Source organism: Canis aureus, chromosome 4 (genome assembly GCF_053574225.1).
Source record: "Canis aureus isolate CA01 chromosome 4, VMU_Caureus_v.1.0, whole genome shotgun sequence".
Taxonomy (NCBI): domain Eukaryota; kingdom Metazoa; phylum Chordata; class Mammalia; order Carnivora; family Canidae; genus Canis; species Canis aureus.
The window spans coordinates 4,631,620-4,645,346 of record NC_135614.1 but is presented as its reverse complement, the minus strand read 5'-3'; the positions used below and the strand labels follow the sequence as shown (position 1 = coordinate 4,645,346).

General features: G+C 43.1%; 1 protein-coding gene across 7 annotated transcripts in view; it reads left to right on the top strand.

Annotated features, from left to right (window-relative positions):
* Positions 1–13,727, top strand: part of MTR (5-methyltetrahydrofolate-homocysteine methyltransferase) — a 108,629-nt gene that overhangs the window by 82,106 nt on the left and 12,796 nt on the right. For all 7 annotated transcript variants that reach the window (XM_077894381.1, XM_077894386.1, XM_077894380.1 and 4 more), the window contains 4 exons: positions 5,032–5,113; positions 9,887–9,985; positions 11,011–11,086; positions 13,549–13,704. In XM_077894381.1, coding sequence (XP_077750507.1) covers positions 5,032–5,113; positions 9,887–9,985; positions 11,011–11,086; positions 13,549–13,704 — 413 coding nt within the window. The remainder of the gene's footprint in view (positions 1–5,031; positions 5,114–9,886; positions 9,986–11,010; positions 11,087–13,548; positions 13,705–13,727) is intronic.

The window sequence follows — 13,727 nt, the reverse complement described above, 5'->3', positions numbered from 1 at the left end:
GAGGATGAAATACCTTTTAAGATCAAGGTTGTTAAAACAGAATAAACAGATGAGATGCTGGTTTCAGAATAAACCATTTTATAAGGTAGGGCCCTATACTGAGAAGTTCATTGTCAGAAAACCACATGCAAATTGGAACATCACAAGAGTCCTTCCTGTTATATCTCTTACCAAGTAAGAGCCACCAGATTAAAGAGGGTTTTTTAAAAAACATTCAGAAGCAACATAACTAACTTTCCAAGATACAGTATATGCAAAATTAGCCACAAATCCTCCTAGCAGTTACAATCTGATATATCAAGTTAGGATTAAGCAGTTCAGAAGTCACCCAACTGTGTCTCCATGCTGTTGGAAAACTTCTTTTCTCAGGGTCTGGGAAATGGCGATGTGATCCTCCCCAAAGGTGGAAATCTGGGTCACAAGACCATCTGAAGTTCCATCAGCACTCCAGTTGCCTTAATTCCATATGAGCTCTGCCTTTTCTCGTTCTGTTCTCTCTTCATGCCTATTTCAATTTTTGGGAAATTATTTGGAAAATAAAAGCCAGTCACAGTGCTTCCAGATATCCATTCCCTTCTCCACTGTGGGAGATTTCTGTGCAATCTCTGAGAACATCAGTGTAGAACTCCCTATTCTGACTCCATTTTTAAGTAGTGACAGTGGGTAAGGCCTCATTTAATCCTGCTTAATCAAGCCCTCTTATTAGCTAAGCCCTTTTACTGAAATATAACAGTCATGCAGAAGAGCACACAAAACAGAGATCTACAACTTGATGAAGTTTTACAAAAATGGATGCCCTCTATAAACACCTCTAGATAAAGAAATAGAACATTAATAGCACTCTGGGCACTGTGCTAGGTTCCTCCACCTAGTCATCCTTCACAACAACAAAACCACTGTTCTGTCTCCTATCACCATAGGTTGGTTTTGCCTGCATTTCAGCTTCATACAAATGGAATCCTGTTGTGTGTATTCTTCACATGTCCAGCTAATTTTGTGCACCATTATGCCTGTGAGGCCCAGGCTGGGGGTCATAGTAGTTGTTTTTCCACTGTGGTATATAGAATATTCTGTGGTATAGTATACTAAGCCTTTACTACCCATGCTACTGTTGGGGGACATTGGGTTTTTCCAGTTTGGGGCTTTTTCATAGAATGCTGCTGTGTTCTTATTCGTGCACTGAAGGAGACTTGCTGGGTCCTGTGGTACGATCATCAGCATTAGATGTTGCTGGGTAGTTTTCCAAGGTGAGTGTATTAATTTACACTCCCACTAGCAATCATGAGAGTTCCAGTTATTCCACACCCTTTTCAATTTTATCCTAAATTTTAGTATGTACATAACAGTATCTTGGTATGGTTTTCATTTGGACTTCTCTGCTGACTGACGATGTTGAGTACCTTTTCATGCATATGTTGACCGCTTGGATATGCTTTCTAGGTCTTTTTTTAATTGAGTATTCTGCCCCTTTTTTCCTGATTTACTTATAAATTATATATATATATATATATATATATATATATATCTTTATATTGGACGCAAGCCCTTTCATTAGAAATGCATATTGCAAATAGATTCTTCCATCATGGCTTGCTTTTTGCTGTCTTAGTTGTATTTTTGGGTCACAAAGTTTTTAATTTTCATAAAGTCTGTTTTATCAGTCTCTTTCTTTACAGTTAGTGCTTTTTGTTTTGTTTTTTTTTTTTTGTTTTTTTTTTTTTGTTTTTGTTTTTTTCAGTTAGTGCTTTTTGTATCTAAGAAAACCTTCTCACCCTGGGAGAGTCAGCTTTGCTGGAAGGCAATGAGAGTTTGGATGTCTCAGAAGCCCTCTGAGCTCTTATTCTTACCTGCTACAGACCTATTGGGAGTGTAGCCGTGTTCTGTTTTTTCCCTTTGCTAATTGTTCTTTGAGTAAATGGCGACTCAGGACTTCCAAGTTGTCATGAAAGAAGATGAGGAGCTGTTATTCCCTGGCTTTTCCAGATCTCAGTGGCCTCTGGTGACATGATAGAATTAGAACAGTACTCCCAGGATTCTTGCAATGAGCCTTATAGGTGACTGACAGATCCTAGAAGAAGCTGAAAGGGCTATATAGACTAGGCATCACGTGTTCCTGGAAATACGCCTGGAGTTCCCTTTTTAACCTGTAGCTCCGAGAGGATAGAAAATGAAATATTCTCATGTCTCTAATGCTAGAGACAAGATGTGCTTGTATCACAAGCTAGAAATGACTTGAATGGAAATCTGGCCCTGTTAGCTGCACAACTTCTCAAAAGCACCATTCTAGCTCTCATTTTTTAAATGCTTTAAAGCCAATAACTGCTCAGTGTCTTTTTCAGTTATTCTTTTGTGAATAGTGGAGAATTCAAAAGGAAGTCACATTGCTCAAAGAGAGAGGAAATTTTCTGAATTTTAGGTTTTTAATTGTTAGGGGTAAGATGCTGAATCACATTGTTTTCCTCCTTGCATTGGCTGCAGGGAAGCTTGGAGTTCAGGCCTGGGTGGAGGATTGCATGGACCTGACTTCTGCATCTGACCCCACTGCTGATTGCCTCCCATCTTTGTTTCCTCTGACTCTTCATTTCTCTCGTTAAATTCTGAGGATTTTTATTTTTTGGTCATGCTGTATTTATGTAAAACATTTGAATTCTGGAAGGATAAGACATGAAAAAAAATGCTTGGATTACTTGTTCTTTTTCAGAGTTTTTAAAAAAGAGCTTCCAAAGTTAACACTGTCATGCCCATTTGGCAAGTGTAGGTGAAGGGGCAACTCATTGAATGACCAATGTTGATGGGGGACTTAGCAGAGGTGGAGCTCACATTCACCCTCAGGGCCCGACATGTCTATAGGAGGGAAGGAGAGATTCCAGTGTTTTACGTCCTTTCAGACTTCTGAAAAAATTCTGCTTCCAGCTGGAAAAGGTTGCATAAATGGAAGTTTAGGAGAAAGTAGAATCAATGTCATGTCATTTTATAAGGAAACCAGAAGTACTCTTGATGGCTGGGCCAGTTCAGATCATGTCTGTGCTCATTTAGCTTTTGTTTTGTTTTGTTTTGTTTTGTTTTGTTTTGTTTTGTTTTGTTTTGTTTTTGGTGCTAGAAGGCAGCACTTTGCTTTTATTTGTTGTTGTTGTTGATATTGTTTTTAAATAGTGATCATCCATGAGAGAATGGCCAGAATTTCACTGGGAATCATTGGATGCTTAATAAATATTAACTGTGTTGACTTTTAAGATTTAAAACTGTACTGGTTCCCTTTAAGAGAAATGTCCACTAAATCACATCAGGCTTACAGTTTCCTAGCAGAACTTCAAGCAGAAAATATATTGAGGTGTATTTGTATGTTCTAAGAGCTGATCAGCTGAAGGAAGAGGAAGAAAGCATAGTTTCACTTATGTTCTCTTGAGAAACTGGAAGCAGTTTCTGCTTTAAAACTATTCTTAGGGGATCCCTGGGTGGCTCAGCGGTTTAGCGCCTGCCTTTGGCTCAGGGTGCAATCCTGGAGTCCCGGGATCGGGTCCTGCATCAGGCTCCTGGCATGGAGCCTGCATCTCCCTCTGCCTGTGTCTCTGTCTCTCTCTCTCTGTGTCTATCATGAATAAATTTTTAAAAAGTCTTTAAAAAACAACAACAACAACAAACTATTCCTCCTGTTTGAAAATCTCCACCTTGTAGAATACTGAAGGTATTTTCAAATCTTTGGGCCTGGAGCACACAATGGTCACCAAACATTATCCTCAGGAGGCAGGAGAGTTCATGTGGCTGCTTCGGGGCCATGGTCTGACTCCTCCTGTTGCTTTGTACCCTAACCCCCCAGGCCAGAAGAGTCTCTTGAACTGCAGACCTTAGGCCTGCACGTCTGTTGTAAAACTCAGTTCTTGTGACTTTGGGCTTTAGGGCCCTGCTTCCTATCCATGTATGGAGTTACCTGTAGAAAGGGGGCAAGTCAAATGTCAGGGTCTTGTCTGTCTTATTATAACCAAATTTCTAGTCATCCCTGAGAAGCCTCTTAAGAACATGTTCACATATACTATTGTGCCTTTAATATTCTCTTGGTTTTTAAAAGTCAACTCAGTAATCCATGATTAATAGAACATGTCAAACACTTCAGAGGAATGTAAAGTAAAATTTAGTCTCTCCCTTCCTGCCTTCAGTTCCACCTCCAACTTCTGTTTAAGCAGCATTGATACCGGATGTGTATCTCTCTGTTTTTTTCTAAATATACAGAAACTTACATGTAAGGTTGGCAGGTCAGGGCAGGTTAAGGGTGGCAGTGTTTGTTCATTTAAAAAACAGAGTTGTATTAAACATACTGTTCCGTTACTTTGTTTTCCCCCCCACATAGTAGCATATCCTGGACATCTTTCCAAAGGAAAATGCATGTTAGATGAGGGGGAAAAATATGAAAGCATCTGATTCCGGGAAGAGTCCTGCCCCCTTAGGTTTGGGGCTGACCCCATGTTAGCATAAAATGTTGTTGTTGCTTTTGCCTCTCTGTGTTACTTCATGGGGCTGGAGCTGGGAAGTGGTAGTGTCCCTCAGGAATGGGGAACAGCAGCTAGTGCATGTGTCCCCTGCCTGTTGTCTGGTGTCTGGTTCCCCAGGGCCCTGGCTGCTCTCCCAACTTATTTGGAGGAAGAAACTCAGCCTGACCTTTATGGCAGCAAAGTGCAATTGCCTGGGCTGGTTAGCGCCATCAGTTCAGGTAGGCTACTAATGAGTATGAGGTCACAGTCTCGTTCCCGTTGGCAGAGAGCTGAGGACAAAATCTTCCGCATTTTGGTATAGACTTTTTTGTAGCCTGAGCCGACAAACCCATGTCTTCTCCCCTTGGCTTCCCCATCTTATGGTGGGGAGGAAGTCCCCTTGTTTTACAAGGCAAATGTGAAGTTTGGTATTTGTAACTACTTTAAAATCTTCCTCTGGAAAGCACTGTGTAGAAACATATTGTCTCTAATGGTTCCAAACAAGTGTTGTGTAGGAACTGTCAGCGCTGATGGATATGTTTTTCTTCCTGACCCCTCTTTTTAGAACCCATACAGCAGTGAAAATAGCTCCAAGATACAGCGCGCCTGTAATCCATGTCCTGGATGCATCCAAGAGTGTGGTGGTGGTAAGTGTGGGGCCTTACATTATTTCAGATATGTTGTAGAAGAGAAGATTCAGAGTTAAGGGTATTTCCCAAGATTATCTTTAATTTTTTGTTCAAATCTACTAAAAAATGTGGAAGAAGAGCCTATGGCTTTGGATGGTGTCACTGCCCCTGTTGCTGGAACAGGGTGGCCAGGCAAGAGTGCCCTGTACTTTTGAAGACCACGTCCTGAGCCAGCACAGAATGCTGGTCTGAGTAAGAGACATGGTACCAAGATGCATGACCTTGACACACCAACCTGGAGGGAGAAAGGTTCCAGCCATTTACATGCGTTTACAAATATGAATATATACTGTCTTAACTCTAAGCCAGAGCTAAAAGGAATGTGGAATTTTTAAAAAGTGACCTGTTTCCAGATAGAAAGACATTTGACCGGCAACAGACTAGTTGACCCTACCCAACAAAAGAAAAACATTCTCTAGATGTCCAAAACGCAGAATACTAGATGCTTTTGCTCAGTGAATGTAGTATACAACTTACCTGAGTGTGTGTTTATATGCTTTTCTCCATCAGTAAAGCCTAATATCCTCTCTCATTGTTATGTTTCATTGTTTTCATCGTATAACAGGAAATAAAGTGGGAGAGAATCTGAGGGACCATGTGGTCCTATGGTTGCCCAGTTTGTTTTAGCCACAGAAACCTTGTCTTCCAATACAATACAGCATGAGTAAGAGCAGCCCCTTCTGTCCTTCATCCCACACCTAGTTCTCAAAAAAGCACAATTTAAAAACTGCTAATATAGCCCAGCCTTCGCATTCACAGGCCAGGAAAGTTGCCCAGGGGTCTGGTGATTTGTGAGGCTGCCAGGTGACATCACGCAGCCTGAACTCCAGTGACCACAGTTCCCATTTTCCAAAGGCATCCTCCCAGATCTGTGAACTCATTTATATGGAAGTTGAACAATCATTGCTAACATTATTGGAAATTGGTAAGATTTCAGGCGTTGTGCTAAGAGCTTTACATGGATTTTTCTTTTTAATCCCCATGAAGCAAATACTTTAATTATTACTGTTTTAGAGATGAGGACACAGGAATGGAAAGGTTAGTACCTCTCTTGAGGCCACACATTCATCAAGTGGCAGGTGTGCGGTGTGAAGGCAAGTCTTACTCTATGCCACGTTAAACTTGCTTTCATTAATATTTAGTGATTCTCCTTTATTATAAAGAATACAATGAAATCAGACTGGAATCATAAAGTTGCAGTTTTTTATCTGCCATTGACATAGACTGATGTATAAATTATGTTTCTACAATTTCAAAACAGTATTTTTTATCTCATATTTGTTTTTTTTTTTGTTTTTTTTTTTCAAAGATTTTATTTATTTATTCATGATAGTCACAGAGAGAGAGAGAGAGGCTCAGAGACACAGGCAGAGGGAGAAGCAGGCTCCGTGCACCGGGAGCCCGACGTGGGACTCGATCCCGGGTCTCCAGGATCGCGCCCTGGGCCAAAGGCAGGCGCCAAACCGCTGCGCCACCCAGGGATCCCCTTTATCTCATATTTGAATTGTGCTTCATAAGGAGCTTGTATTGAGTTTATGGTTGAGTAACCAATGGGCCTCTTTTTAAGGCTTGTTGCTATTTTCAAATGCTAATGAATCACTGACCATTTCCCATTTGGAGACCAGGCCATTGGTCCTCATCGAGTATACACTGGTAGCGTTGCCCCTGCGGGCAGGTGGAGGACTTTGGCTGGGAAGGAACTGGCCTCTGGATTCCATTTTGAGGGCACTCCTTCACTGTCATGCAGAGCTAAAGCAGTAAGGGCCCACCCGAAAGCCAGATGAGACATGGACACTTGTGCTCTTTCCAGTTGGTCTAGCTGGACAGCCAGCAGTGGTTGGCTCTTCTCATATACAAAGAAATGGCCACCTTCTGAAATGATTCAAATGTAAGTGCAAAGATAAGTCATTTGGGTGATGGCTGATGACACATTTCAGGAGTCAGTAGTATAATTCATTTAGGTTGATTGTTGGTTCAGAGTCTTAAATTTTTTCAAATTACTTATTTTTTTATTCATTTGAGGGAGAGAGTGCGCACAAGCCGGGGGATAGGCAGAGGGAGAGGTAGAAGCAGACTCCCCACTGAACAGGGAGCCCAATGTGGGGCTTCATCCCAGGACCCGGGATCATGACCTGAGCTGAAGGCAGATGCTTAACCAACTGAGCTACTCAGGTGCCCTGGTTCAGAATTTTTTGATCCAACTCCAGTGGGTATGGCAAAGGCCCATGCTCTGGACCATTGGCTCAAGCATTTGAAAATTCCAAAATGTGGCAACTATGTGACTGTTGGAGCTTTAGATCTCAGGATGCCCCAGCTTTCTTTCCTTTCTTTTTATTTATTTATTTTTAAAAAGATTTTATTTATTTATTCATAGAGAGAGAGGCAGAGACACAGGCAGAGAGAGAAGCAGGCTCCATGCAGGGAGCCCGACGTGGGACTCGATCCTGGGTCTCCACAATCACACCTCGGGCTGCAGGCAGCGCTAAACCGCTGTGCCATCGGGACTGTCCTCTTTTCATTTTTTTAAAGATTTATTTATTTATTCATGAGAGACACAGAGAGAGGAGAGACATAGGCAGAGCGAGAAGCAGGCTCCATGTGGGGAGCCTGATGTGGGACTCAATCACAATACCTGAGATCTTCGGCTCTGGGATCACAACCTGAGCCTAAGGCAGATGCTCAACCACTGAGCCACCCAGATGCCCCTTTCCTTTGTTTTTAAATAGAAACTGAGGTGCCAATATTTAGTTCTTTCTAAATTATAAAATATATTTTCACCTTATTCCCTCTCATTGTGCTGTCATTGTCACGAAGAATAAAAGAATAAAACATGTCTGAATGATTGACGTGAAAACCCACGATGAGCTCTGATTTTGTGGTGGAAACATCATGAAGATCAGCCCAGATAATAGGCCATGAGCTGGTTTACATCAAGCAAGTTTTAATGGACAGGGATGGGCTGGTCACTGTGGCTCTGGCAGCTAGGGCCTCATGGGGTGTAGACAGTGCCACAGACCATGGTGTGCTCTGTCTACCCAATGGGAGCTGTGTCAAATACTGTTAAAAGTTCCTTGGATGTTTAGAAAAACAGGGTATTGCTTTCTCAGAGTCTAAAATCTAGCAGAATGTGGTATTTTAAACAATATTTTAAAATGTTGGTTCCATGTACTTTAGGGAGCTCAAGGGTCTGCATCCCCTCCCTGTCTTCATTTGGTTTTGCAGGCTTTCCTAAATGAGGACTCCATTGAGCTCATGTTGATATAAGGCTGGGAAGTACTTTGTGGTGTGAATACCATTCAGGAGCCTATTTTTAGGATTGCCATGGTGGTCTTCTCTGACTAAGTTCCTTCAAGTGATTTGACTTTATATGAACTCTTAGGGGATTGGATGGCTATTAGAGATACTTCGACATTCATGTAGAATTATGGTTGTGTCAAGCCAGTGGGCACTTCAGCCATCGTCCAGTCTAACCTGGTCAGTTTCATATAATGATACTGACCTTCCGGACACTTGTATTGGAAGATCCAGCTAGAGGCTGCAGAGATGGGGCATCTCAGTGCTTTGAACTGATGGTGATCAGCAACCATTTCTTTCTTTAGAATTGTATTTTGTGCTTTGGTGATGGCTGTTCTTCCACTACCTTGATAATCCCACTCTTAAATGATATTTAGCTGATCCTCATTTTACAGTTTACTGAGTCACCTCACATTTCTCAGATGATGGGTTTCCTTTCTTTTCTTAGCAGAAGCTCATAGTTGACCGTGAAGATTGTTGACCTCATTCCTTCAGCAGACATTTAGGAAGGAGGCACCTTGTATGAGCCAGACACAGAGCTAGAAACGGGGGGCACAAAGGTGGTTTAGGTATAGTCCTGCCCTCCAAGGGCTTGTCCTCTATAGAGACAAGTAGATACACAGATACTACAAGTTGTTGGGGAATGCAGTGATGGAGAGATGCACTGAGAATCTTTGAAACACAAGAGAGCAGTACCTAACTAGTGTGTTGTGTGGGTCCCCAGGACCACCCTCAGTTTCAGCGATTTGCCAAAAGAACTCACAGAACTCAGAAACATTGTTATACACACAGTCATGCTGTCTTGCCATGAAAGGATACAGATTTAAAATCACCAAAGGCAGAAGATACAAAGGGTGGAATCCAAGAAAGACCAAGAACCAGCTTCCAGCTGTCCTGCCCTAGTGGAGTCCTACGGACAGTACGTGACCCTTGCACTGTAGGACACCATGTACGGAGCATCACTGACTAGAGAAGCTCACCCAAGCCTTGGTATCCAGGCTTTTACAGGCAGTCAGTCCTGGAGGAATGGAATGCTTTAAGCACCTGACTGGCCTTAGTTACTCTAGAGGTCAGATAGATATAACATAAGCCAAGTCCCCCCGCCAGGATCACATTGTTAGCATAAACTATCTGGGGTGGCCCAGGGCTCCAAGTAGACAAAGACTTTCTTATCAGGCAGGATGTTACAAGGGCTTAGAGCTTCTCTCTCAGGAGCCATCCAGAGCCAGGCCTTTCTTGGGGTGTATGAGAGTTGGACATTGTTGGTCTACTGATGCACAGCCCAGTGGGAATAAGTGGAGCTAGAGAAGAGAGAGTGACTGGTGTTAACTAGGGAAAGCTTCCTGAAGGAGGCATCACTAGAAATGACCAGGGTTGCTCATGTTTTGTTTGTCTCTTTTTACTCTGTGGTTCTTGAACTTCATCTTGCATTTTCAGTGCTCGCAACTATTAGATGAGAATCTAAAGGATGAATATTTTGAGGAGATCATGGAAGAGTATGAAGATATTAGACAGGACCATTACGAATCTCTCAAGGTAAGTGACAAAAACAGGTCCCTGCTAGTTTGGGCGTTAAAACAGTCCTGCATTTTTTAATGTGACTTTATTGTTTTAAGGAGGGCAAAGGTTTAGGATCATTTTAGAGAAGCCCTGTTTTCTAGTTCAAGTTGGAATTCTCTGGTGTCTAAGTTCCCAGTAATGTGGGGTGATACTAAAATTAATTCCATTTATTCTACTAAACATTTATGGGGTACACAGTAGGTGTTAGGTGCTGTGCCACATAGCAGAATTATGAGAACACGTAAAACATACCCAGCAGGAACACAGAAACTGAAATGGCATATGGGGACCATTGTCAGCCTGTCTCCCTCCAGCGTAATGTAGACTGTGCAGAGTAGTGTTTCAGGAACTGACCGTCTCTACAGAAGCTGCAGGGAATCCTTAGAGAGCAGGCTTAATTACTCCTGAGAAGTCCATTCTTCCCAGTCCATTTGCCTGTTGGACCTTGTCCGTGGTGGGGTACGGGGTACATTTTGGGGTGGCTAGGTACACAAAAGGAGATGACAAACATCATGAAGAGAACAGGTATTTCTGAGGTGTTGACTAGTGCAAGATGCTATGCTTGGCTTTCTGGCTCTCCTGAGGTCTACCCATAGTTGACAGTTTCTTAGTTCTGCCTTCGGGTCCTTGGGCTGGTTGGCAGCAGGCCCGTTAACCCTGGCTTCAGGTGCTCCAAAAGCCCGGGCAGGACCCTGCTCCCTTGCCAGGCTTTACCCACCTGGTGAAGGGTTCAGGCCAGCTTTGTGTCTGTGTATCAATGTTTAATGCGTATTTGCTGAATCTTCACTCTCTATTCTGGTGCTGATGTAAAGCCATAGTGGGTGGAAAAGGAAGAGCTTTTGATGATATGAACTTAAATTAATTAAAGCATTTGTGGGTTGTTTTTTTTATTTTAATTTTTTTTTTACAAAAGTCATATACTAGGTTTTTGGACATACTTTCATAGTAGCAGCTGAAAAGCTAAGAGTCTCTGACTAAAATAACTTTTCTTTTTCTCATAGGAGAGAAGATATTTAACCTTAAGTCAAGCTAGAAAAAATGGTTTCCATATTGACTGGCTGTCAGAGCCGCCTCCAGGTTGGTCTGGCTGTGGGTTAGAGAGAGAGGGCATGTGTGATAATGTGAGCTGGAGAGGTGTTTGCATTGACTTGGCTACAGACTCACATAGGCAGCTAGAGACTCTTCATTGTGTCTAATAATAGTGATGCAGGACAGTGGTGACTGAAAATAAAGGTACATGGGTACCATTTATGGAGGACCAGACGGGGTCCTGAGACTGACCACAGCAGTTCTGAGAGCTTGACATGGGTCTGTAGTGAATGTGCTATTAGCCCCACTCACATGTGAAGACCCTGAGTTTCAGGTAAGAGCTTGAAAGGTCACTGGGATCCTGTCTCTGGTCTGACCTCTGATCCACACTCTGTCCTTTCTCTATGCGGGGCTTGAGTGGCCCCCTGCAGCTTGACATGAGCCCTGGAGACCTGCCTGGGCAGTGCTGTCCCTGGGTGGCCTGGGTCACAGGGCAGGCCCAGGTGCAGACAGGGAGTGTCTGAGATTGAAGATGCCCTCACCCTGAACAAACCTGGAGAACATTACTGCAAAGCAAAAGCTCCTGTTTCTTATTCACTCCCATTCTCTCTCAGAATGCTTCCCTCTATTCTATATTTTCCCTTTCTTATTTCCAGCCACCTCTCTTGCCTTACTGAGGTGTTCATGAGGGAGCCAAATACAGAAGATATTTTGACATGGTCAGAGAAGCATAAGGTACAAATGCAGGACTGCCACGGGGTGAACAGGGGTTGTAGTCACTGAATCTGTATTTCCAAAGTAATAGCTCAAATCTGCTCTCAGTGCTCACAACATCTGTGTTCTGTACATGCTCAGCAGAGTTGAGGGCATTAGGTTAGAAATGTGGGAGAGCTTGGTTCTAATTTCAGGCCTACTGAGTTCAGTGTGGTTTAGTAGGAAACCCCACATCGGAAGTCCAGAGGTCCATGTTCTACTCCTGTCACTGAATGACCTTGAGTGTCTTATGTCCATGTTTGACAGTTCCTAATGTGTAAAAAAGAATTACCCTATGTAGGTTGTGAGGATAAAAGATGATCAACTTTTGAAAAATGTAAGTCACTGTGTAGTCCAACTATTATTTTCCCTTTACCTTTCACTATGAAATTAGAAAAATAGCACAAGGGAAAGTCCCATTTTAACTAAGTCGAACATCCAACACGCTTCAGCAGAGACAGTGTTCCAAAGGCTCATGGCGCAGGGCAGCAGTGTTGATACTGTTCAAAGAGCCATCTGTCCGCAGTGTGAGGCCGCTGCCTGAGGAGCAGTGAGGCCCCTGAGGTAGATGTTTCAGAGGATGACCTGTTCTTAGAGTAGTCGCAGGAAATCAGTAAAGGGAAGAAAAAAGGGCTCTTCTCTCAAAGTCGTTGGTGGTAGAATTCTAGAATAGCATCCTTCAGTGACGACAGTGGAGCATTTCTCCTGCCCTTCCAGGTAAGAGGAGCATTCATCCAGCAGAAATCGGTAGTTTTTTCTTAATTGTCAAACAAATCAACGCGATAGGATATTATTATGCAGAAGAGTTTGTTCTGCATAGTAAAAAGATGGCCAGCCACAAATGAGAAGCGCTACTATGAGCATGTGTGAAAGGACAGAGATTTCTAGGCAAAAGTTAAGAAGCAGCTCCTACTTTCCCTGTGTCTCCCTCTCACGTCTACCTCTTACTATCTTGTGACACAAAAATACTCTTGAGACTCTGGTGTTATCCCAGAGCACCTGAGGTGAGTAGGAGAGTGTAAGTTCTCTGATCCTATTTACAGAGCAGGGAACTGGGGACATGGGGTCCAGGAAGCTGGTGGCATAGTCATCATCTTGGACTCCAGCCTGACCCCACTGTGGGCTTGGGAGGGGCGGGGTGAAGTAGTGCAGCTTGTGGTGTCACAGAGGGCCCCGGGGAACCATCTGTCTTCTGAATTCTTTGTCATTAATTCACTCCTGATCTATTTTAGACTCACAAAGGGGTGTAAACACAGTATATTAAACACCCATGTATACCCCTAGCCACCTGGGAAATAACTTGGTGCCCATTTTTAAAAATATACGAAGCAACACAAACATAGTGGAAGTTGCCTGAGTGCCTCTCCATCCCATGCAGGATCCTGAATTTGATGCTTTGTTTCCATGCATTTTCCTTATATTTGTGTTTTTCTGCAGTGGCATCTATGGTACTATTGTCTTCATTTGTGCAAGTGAAGAGGAACCCAAGTCTTTTCTCTTAGAAAAAGGGCTGAGGGAAGAATTTCCAAGGGGTGGTGTAGAGAAGTCAGCTGCCTGGGAAGAGTGGTTTGATTTAAGATTTGCTACAGGAATTATTCCTTCTCTGTGATAATTTAAAATTCTGCACTTTGTAGAACAGGTGGGAGGGAGTGTGTGGGAGCCCCAGAGCAGGGAAGAGCTGGCGGGAAGGCATCGAGCAAGTGTGTACTAGGCCCCCCTACTAGCACTGGCAGCTACATCAGTACTTCTTTTTACAGTGAAGCCCACGTTCCTTGGGACTCGAGTCTTTGAAGACTACGACCTGCAAAAGCTGGTGGCCTACATCGACTGGAAACCCTTCTTTGATGTCTGGCAGCTCCGGGGCAAATACCCGAATCGAAGCTTTCCCAAGATATTTAAGGACAAAGCTGTAGGTTAGAACTAACCCTTCACTCAG